Here is an 8,397-nt window from a genome sequence, read left to right as displayed (position 1 = left end):
CACTGCCACCAAGACAGTGGCTCAGCCTGCGAGTCACCGATCTGCTAATAGCCACCAATAGCCACAGGAACTTTCCGGGCAGGACGCCCACCGGGTCCTCCGCCCGGGAAGGAGGAGTGAGAGCTTGCGGGTATCTGCGCTCTTTGAGATGGATCTCCGGCCGAGGTCTTAAGCAGCTGCCTTCCTTATCTGTTTCTGGTGAAACATGAGCCAGAGCCAGGGAACTCCTCCGCCCGCCTCCCCTAGGAAAATGCCCACCAGCCTCAGGGAGAGGTGAGCTCCCCCAGTGAGAGTTCAGAGGATCTGGGAGGCTTGGGGAAGGCCTCATAGTTCACAGAGTCGGAAGCCCAGAGGTGCATTCATAACTGCTCTTGCCATCTAACACTTCCTCTATTCCCCAGCAACGTTCTCTGCATATTCATCCATTTGGTTCCCTTCATGCAGACCAAATGGTACAATTGGCAGGGGTGGGGGGGTTGGGGGGGGATTAAAGATACTTTGTTGTCTTTTCTGTCACTCTAGAAAGCTCGCTGATAATTTGTTTCCAGTTAGGTAGAATTCTGGATAACAGCATTCTGCGATATTAAAAAGGTTCATAAAATGTCACTACGGAAGGAGCCTTAGAGACTAGCAAATGGTGCTGAGTACAAAAAAAGTTAGGAATAAAATGAAGTCTGTAGCACAATATAGCATATGAAAATTAAAAATCCATACATGAAACAATACTCATATGTTATAAAACTACATACATACCTACTCAAAGATAAATAGCTTTCATATTGATGTGGTTGCCTATTGGGAGAAAAGGATCGGTGCTGGGAATGGAGAAAGCAGGAAGGGAAGAGGGGCGGGGCAGGGGGAGAGGGGAAGGAGAAAGGGGGGGAGAGGGGAAGGAGGAAGGGGAGGAGAAGGGAAGGGAGGGGAGGAGAGAACCTTGCTGGAACGATGATGGTACCAGACCATGTCTTGAAGAGAATGAGTAATTCTACCCTCTAGAATGAAGTTCTAGAACAAAAGTAAAAAAAAAAAAAAAAAGGAAGCAAGCCTTAGTCTAATCTTTTCATTTTACAGATGGAGAAACTGAGGCTCATAAAGATGAATTCTTTGGCTCTGGGGTTTTATTGCCACTCAATGGCAGAAACCAGGTATTTTGATTCCTACTTCCCTGCTCTCCCTACTACATTCAAACTGCTGTACGTGTACTTACAAAACCTCCATTCCTCCCTTTCTAATGAGTAATTCATGCAGTTACAGTTTTAACTAGAAACGTTGATCATTGCTGGCCCAACTCATACCCCCTCCTCAGAGAAGCTACCCCACACTGCTGAAAGACAGTGGCCCTGCTGGACACCAGATGACCCAGGTCTCCTTCTCTTAAGGTGAGCATTTGATCCAAGGGCAACCCTTCCCTAGACAGAGAGAAGGGCGGCCAACCATCATGCTTTGCCTGGTCTGAAGGGCTTCCCAGGACACAAAACTTTCAGTGCTCAAACCAGAAAATTCCTAGGACAAGTTGGTCACCTTAGCAGGAAGGGACTTACGACCTGTGTAGCCAAGTTCAAAACAATAGCATGGGAAATCAGATTCTCAGTTAGAAACTGGGAAACTAAAAATTGATGCCAGTGGCTGAAATAGGAGTGCCATGATATAGAGAGAGGGCAAGGAGAGTTGAGGAGCTGCATACTGGTCACGTGTAAACAGAACTTAAGAGCAGAAACTGAATAAGTAGAGGACACTGATTACATTTTAGGAAAACTGACTTTCAGTAGCTTTTTCCTTAAAAACCACCGTGGCCAATTTCAGATCCTTGCAGAGTCTTTCCAGATGCTTCTGTTTGCTGCCGCTGCTGCTGCTTCTGCTTTCACTGCCAAGCAGAAGACTACAGCAGATTACTCTTCTGTATAAAAGCCAATTCTCTCCAGACCAATGCTGCTTATCTTCCACATTAAAAAGAGACAAGCAAAATCCAGCACGCTTAGCAATTTCAAGTTGGGAAACCCAAGTGACTTCCTGATTCCTGCCTCATATCTTATGGAGCTCACGAAGCTCTTAATTAGCCAAAGCTGGCGCAACAGACTGTTTTTCCCAAAGATAGCTACGATAGCATTTCCCATTTCTCGTTCTCTTCTTACATTGCTACTTGGACACTACTCTTATGAAGGGATGGAGTCTATGTCCCCTGCCCTTGAAACTGATGGGCTTTTGCGACCGTCTCATAGAGTACGGTGGAAGCAACACCATGTGACCTCCAAGGCTAGGTCATCAGACACTACTTCCACATTGTTCACTGGTGCTTTCGCTCTGGAAGCCTTTAGTCGCCATGGGAGCTGTCTGATCGCCCAGGGGCAGCAATGCCGCGAGGAAGCCTAAGTTGTTCCATGTAGAGAAACCACACACAGAGGTCCTGACACTACATGAGGAGAGCGACCAATGCCCTGTCAGCCCCCAGCTGCTTCATCCCTTCTCTCTTCCAGCTCCAGCTAACATGTAATTACAACTACATGAGACACCCTGAGCTGGAAGTGACAGGCCAACCCACTACTTCATTTCTGCCCCAGAGACCCATAGTTTATAAAGATAATAAAGTGACTGTTGTTACTTTAAGCCCCTAAGTTTGGGGATGATTTGTATACAGCAATAGATACCAGGATCAGCTGACCTTGAAGAAGTAATAAAACCTGTGGCCTGATCTCTCCTCAGAACCGCACCTGCCACAGCAGGACCAGAAGAACCTAACTAAACGCAGTAGGTAGCCCCATACCAAGCTAGGAATCTGACTCCACATTTACATGAACGACAGATCAGGTAGTGGCCAATCTTTTAGAAATAATTATTCATTTTACCAAATGATTCACAAAAACATCCTTTATATATGCAAGTATTTCAAATAAGTTAAAGACAATTTTCTTTACAAAAATTGATCTAGACTCAACTTTTTGGGAACATGTCAGTATGTGTTGAATTCTCATACATGGCCCGCCACCAGCAGTTTAAAGCAGCTGTGTCTTCTAGGCACCAGACCCCAGGCAGCCAGCCCTGATGCTGGCAGACACATAAAGAGTGTACAGATAGGAGACAAAACACAGGACTGAAAGAACAGGCAAAGGAGCAGAGCCTCTTGGAGGATGAAATAGAGTGGGGTTGGTAGGGCTGCACATTTTTCCTCTAACCAAGGAAGTTTCAAGTTTCAGCTGAGCACATAATTGTCTGGGTAGAGAATACATTCAGTTCCATCTCCCTCCCAGCAGGTGTAGCCATGTGACTAATTTCTGGCTAAAGGAGGTGAGTGGAAGTGATCTATGCCAAGTTAGGATCATGCCCATGAAAGAAACAGGTGAAGTTCCGGAGCTGGATGGTGGTGATGGTTGCACAACAGTGTGAATATACTTAATGCCACTGAACTGTGTACTTAATGCCACTGGACTGTGCACTTAATGCCGCTGAACTGTGCACTTAAAAATGATCAGTTCTATGTTATGTGTATTTTACCACAATGAATAAATTAAGGAATGAACAAACAAATAAAAGCAAGGGACCCCTCTGGCCCTTTCCCCCTCCCCTGGCTGCAGTGCAGACATGACAGCAAGAGCTGGGCAGCCATTGCAGACTGTGCAGTGAAGCTGCATATCAGCGATGGCAATGCAACTCTCATTCCTGATCCCAGGTCCCTAGACAGCCTCATGGGGCAGAGTCACCTCTCCAGCCCTCAGCTTCCTCCAGGCTGTTTTGTGAGAGAAAAATACACATCTGTCTTGCTCAACAACCTTGGGGTCTGCTTATTATAGCAGCTTAGATTGAACCCTGACTAGGGTCGCAAAGTTGCAGGAACGATATCTCTTTTACCAAGTAGGGGAAATTCTAAGGTGGTGTCTTTACATGGGTGGCAGTAAGAGGTTGTTGATCTCCTCTGTTCCCTGCATTCCCCCTCCTCCTCACCACTAGTGGGAAGAGATCTTTCAGCTGAAGGACAGTTCAAGGTTAAACTATGAAAGGTGAACGGTATTAGTGGATGAAATGTTTGTTTCTCTGTGGGCGTGCCTCTCCACAGAACTTGACCTGAGCCATAAGGGACCATCAGCCGCATGAATTCCCTGTGGCCCTTTCAGTGCCATCAGTCATGGTACCAACCAGTTGAAACCAGGACCCTGTAGGGCTAGCCAAGAAGGAGAAAAGGAAAGAGAAAAGAAGACTAGGGGAGGGGAGCTCCTGGAAACCACCAGAGATTCACTGTAAATGGATTAAAAATTCTGGCCCAGATTTCCTTAGCCGAGCCTGGGCACCCACCCTCTAGCTGCTGTGAATGTGGCTGCTGACAGCTCACAGCTGTTCCCAATCTAGAGAACTGCCCCCGGCCAATGGGTGCCTTCTCTCCCAGAGGCTTATGCCCACCCCCAAGGGAACCCCCAGCCAAAGTCAAGCTGACATGGGGGTACAAAAGGCCAGTCTCCTTACTTCATGGAAGACCAGCTCAGTGGGACAATTAATGCTCCTGTGCTGCGTGGGATCAGGCTGACGCTGGTCTCCAGCTGAGACTGCATCCTTGCTTAGTGTCCCCGCACCACCTCCCATCTCCTTCTTTCCTCACACCTTTTCTCCTGAGAGCACTTCCTCAACATATCACAAGGACGAGAATCCCCCTCTAAGGCTGTTTCTGGGTATCCCAACCTAGGACAGACCTTTCCTCAGGCAAGTAAGTAACAATAGTATACTATGGATTGAAATCAATGTGTAATTTTTTTGTGACTGGCTACTAGTAGGAATGCATTCTTTCTAGGAATGTGCAGTACTGGGACCGGTCTCCAGACCTTTCAATGCATAGTGAGGGGTTATCCCGTATTCACTCAGTTTCTCATTTAACAACGTTTATTGACTACCCATGATATGCAGAGAGTATGGAGTAAGACCTGTTTCCTATGGTCAAGGAGTTTGTATTATAGTAAGGAAGACTTACATGTAACCACAAACTCTACTCCAAGATAGAATAAAATATGGACTACAAAAAAGTCAAACACATACTTCTAGAGGGTAGAAAATGCTACATGGGGTGGTAGTATTTTGGTAGCTAGAGATGCAGGGAAGGGCGTTCCAGCAAAGGGAACAACATGTAAAAGGCACACACTCTTGGGATGAATGCCGTGTTCTCTGGCACTCCTCCTCCGGTAAATGTGCTTCTCTCGGTTCCATCCTGTATGTGTTGAGTGGATTTGAGGGGGGTTTAACTCCAAGAGGGCAATATTATTTCCCTCATTTGTGTATTTCTGGAAGGAAGCGGATTATAGCCCCAAATATGGATAACACAACCATTGTTACCTACGGCAGTCACCACGGGACCATTAATGGTAAATGGCTGTAAGGATGACAAGAGCCCCTGCAGGCCTCTTTAGCCTTAAGTTGGCCCTGTCTTTAGGCAGGAAAAGCCCAGTCCAGTGTGTACTATAAAGAACCTCCCTCCAGGTCATCACTACCTCTGAGCCCCAAACCTACCTCCCAGCCTACCGGCCATGCCCCCTCTGAGAGCAGACTCACTGCTGCATCCCACTTCACAGCCTGAGGCCCGAACCGTTTTGCTGCAGGGACAGAGCCTCTTTTATTCATTTTTCTATCTGTATGGGCACTAAGATGATGCTTTGCAATCCATGTTTGTAAAACGAAATTTGACCTACCTGCTTTGCCAGTCTCTTTCCAGAGAGAATGGATCCAAGCCAAGTGAGAAACATTTTTAAAGCAGATGGACAGAATACCTGAGTCAACTGCAGGCCATGTGACTTCCCCCTAGAGATGCGAAAAAGCAACAGCAATTCACTTAGAGGGACACTCCTAGTGGGCTTCCTTCAGAGGGGTCTGTGTGCCTGACCTGACTATCCACCTCTTGGTGGGTTTTTATGTGATCTTTCCTTGTATCTTTTTCTGCTTTGCTACTTTTTCCATGCCTTTCAATCACTTCCTGACTTGACTTTCCTCATTGTCTCAGACTCCCAATCATCTGTTTCTTTATTCCCCCCTCCCTTCTGACTTTCTTCCTGAATTAACTATAATTAACTAGATCTACATCTACACATAAAATAAAGTTTATGTTTTCTGTTCTTTTTTTCCTCTTTTTAAATTGAGGTGTAACTGACACAGAACATTATATTAGTTTCAGGTGTACAACATAATTTGATATTTGCATGTATTGCAAAATGATCACCACAGTAAGTCTAGTTAACGTCTGTTGCCAGACATAGTTAAAATGTTTTTCTTGTGAATTTTAAGATCTACTCTCTTAGTAACTTCCAAATATGCAGTACAGTATTAGTAACCATCGTCACTCTTATTTCTTTTTTTTTCTTAAACATCTTTATTAGAGTATAATTGCTTTACAATGGTGTGTTAGTTTCTGCTTTAAAACAAAGTGAATCAGCTATACATATACATATATCCCCATATCTCCTCCCTCTTGCATGTCCCTCCCACCCTCCCTATCCCACCCCTCTAGGTGGTCACAAAGCACCGAGCTGATCTCCCTGTGCTATGTGGCTGCTTCCCACTAGCTATCTATTTTACATTTGGTAGTATATATAAGTCCACGCCACTCTCTCACTTCGTCCCAGCTTACCCTTCCCCCTCCCCGTGTCCTCAAGTCCATTCTCTACGTCTGCGTCTTTATTCCTGTCCTGCCCCTAGGTTCTTCAGAACCTTTTTTTTTTTTTAGATTCCATATATATGTATTAGCATACAGTATTTGTTTTTCTCTTTCTGACTTACTTCACTCTGTATGACAGACTCTGGGTCCATCCACCTCACTACAAAAAACTCAATTTTGTTTCTTTTTATGGCTGAGTAATATTCCATTGTATATATGTGCCACATCTTCTTTATCCATTCATCTGTCGATGGACACTTAGGTTGCTTCCATGTCCTGGCTATTGTACATAGAGCTGCAATGAACATTGTGGTACATGACTTTTTTTTTTTTTTTTACACAACAACAGATAAATAGGAATTTATTAAAACCATTGTCTCTAACAATATAAAAATTAAATATTAAGTCATCTTTTACTCCCATTTTGGTATATGCAGCAAAGAGAACGGTTTTAATTAGGAACCAGCACTTCTAGTCAAATGCTTTCTAATGCATTTGGCAGATTTGGGGTTTTTTTTTTTTTCTTTCTCCTATTGCACATACCATTGAAAGCTCTCATGATCAAACATCATAACCCAAACCAGGAGGAAAGTATAAACAGATATTCATTTATTAAAAAGCAGTTCACCCTTGAAAAATAAAAAGGAACTACAAAGAATATTATGTATAAAGTTCAAATACTAGTGTTTAAATTTCTCTGAAGCAATTTACGCTTCAGTAATTAAGAGAAAGAAGGGATGAAGACGTAAAGACGAGAAGCCTATTAATATGGATCATGCTGTGAACTCACTGTTCACTCAGTCTTCTGCTCCATTGGGATGAGAATTTGAAAAGGGCTTCATACTCTTTTTAAAGGATGCTCTTCCTCCCTCGTCTCAAATTCCAAGTGCTATTCATCATCTTTAGAGCCAGTTTTGCTTAAATGCTTCACCACATCAACCCAGTTCCAACCTCGAGGAAGTTCTCCTTTGTGATCTGTTTTATCTGCCAGCTTATGTGTCTGGGCTTTTGAAAGTTGTTCTTTTTTGTCTTTTTTCTTACTTGATGGGGCTGTGTTAGGAGTTTCCACTGAGATGATATTGCTTATGGACGTAGCAGAATGAACAGGATGGTGATTCTCCATGAACTGCTCTTTATTTTCCTTGGCATATTCAAACAACGTGTAGGTCATGGCCGTCCCGAGATTGACTTCCACTGCTTCCTGTAACTTGGCTAATATGCTCTGTTTTACAGCTGACGATCTGCAATGCACAAGAAATACATTGATGGTGTTGTTAAAAAAGGAGTTCATAGATATGATTGGAGGTGTCTGGGGATAGGTTTCTGTCCAGGAAATCTCTATTAGGAAGGCTTTGGGATCACTGTTTTCACCTATCCTATATTGAAATGAAACCGGACTTAATTCCCGGAAACTTTCATCTCCTTCATAAATAGAACGCAATGCCTCCAGTTCCATCTCCTGGTCCTCGTTGGCACTCATCGCGCGGGTCACGGGGCACCTCCCGGGCGGACAGCGTTCCCGACAACGAAAATAAAGCGAGGGCGGTGGCCCCAAGGCCGGGGCGTTCCTCTTCGGTGCCGTGGGCTGCTGAGGCACACCCTTAGCACCGCAGACGAGAGTCTCGCGGGTTCCCGGTCCCCGAGCAGCGCGAAGCCGTCGGCGGAGGGCTGCAAGCGGGGAACCGGCGGCCTCCGCAACAGGCGAGCCAGCCACATGACTCTTTGAATTATGGTTTTCTCAGGGTATATGCCCAGTAGTGGGATTGCTGGGTGGT

General features: G+C 45.0%; 1 protein-coding gene and 1 long non-coding RNA gene across 2 annotated transcripts; one reads left to right on the top strand and one right to left on the bottom strand.

Annotated features, from left to right (window-relative positions):
* Positions 1 to 220: 220 nt before the first annotated feature.
* On the top strand, positions 221 to 1,322 carry LOC133089759 (uncharacterized). Its single transcript, XR_009700740.1, has 3 exons — positions 221 to 273; positions 1,072 to 1,145; positions 1,249 to 1,322. It is a non-coding gene; the product is annotated as an uncharacterized LOC133089759 (long non-coding RNA).
* A 6,105-nt stretch (positions 1,323 to 7,427) lies between these two features.
* On the bottom strand, positions 7,428 to 8,118 carry LOC133089758 (RWD domain-containing protein 4-like). Its single transcript, XM_061187896.1, has one exon. The coding sequence runs from the start codon at positions 8,100 to 8,102 to the stop codon at positions 7,512 to 7,514; it is 591 nt and encodes a 196-aa protein (XP_061043879.1). The 5' UTR covers positions 8,103 to 8,118; the 3' UTR covers positions 7,428 to 7,511.
* Between the last annotated feature and the right edge of the window lie 279 nt (positions 8,119 to 8,397).

The sequence above is a fragment of the Eubalaena glacialis genome, chromosome 4 (assembly GCF_028564815.1).
Source record: "Eubalaena glacialis isolate mEubGla1 chromosome 4, mEubGla1.1.hap2.+ XY, whole genome shotgun sequence".
Taxonomy (NCBI): Eukaryota; Metazoa; Chordata; class Mammalia; order Artiodactyla; family Balaenidae; genus Eubalaena; species Eubalaena glacialis.
This window is presented reverse-complemented; position numbering and strand designations above follow the sequence as displayed.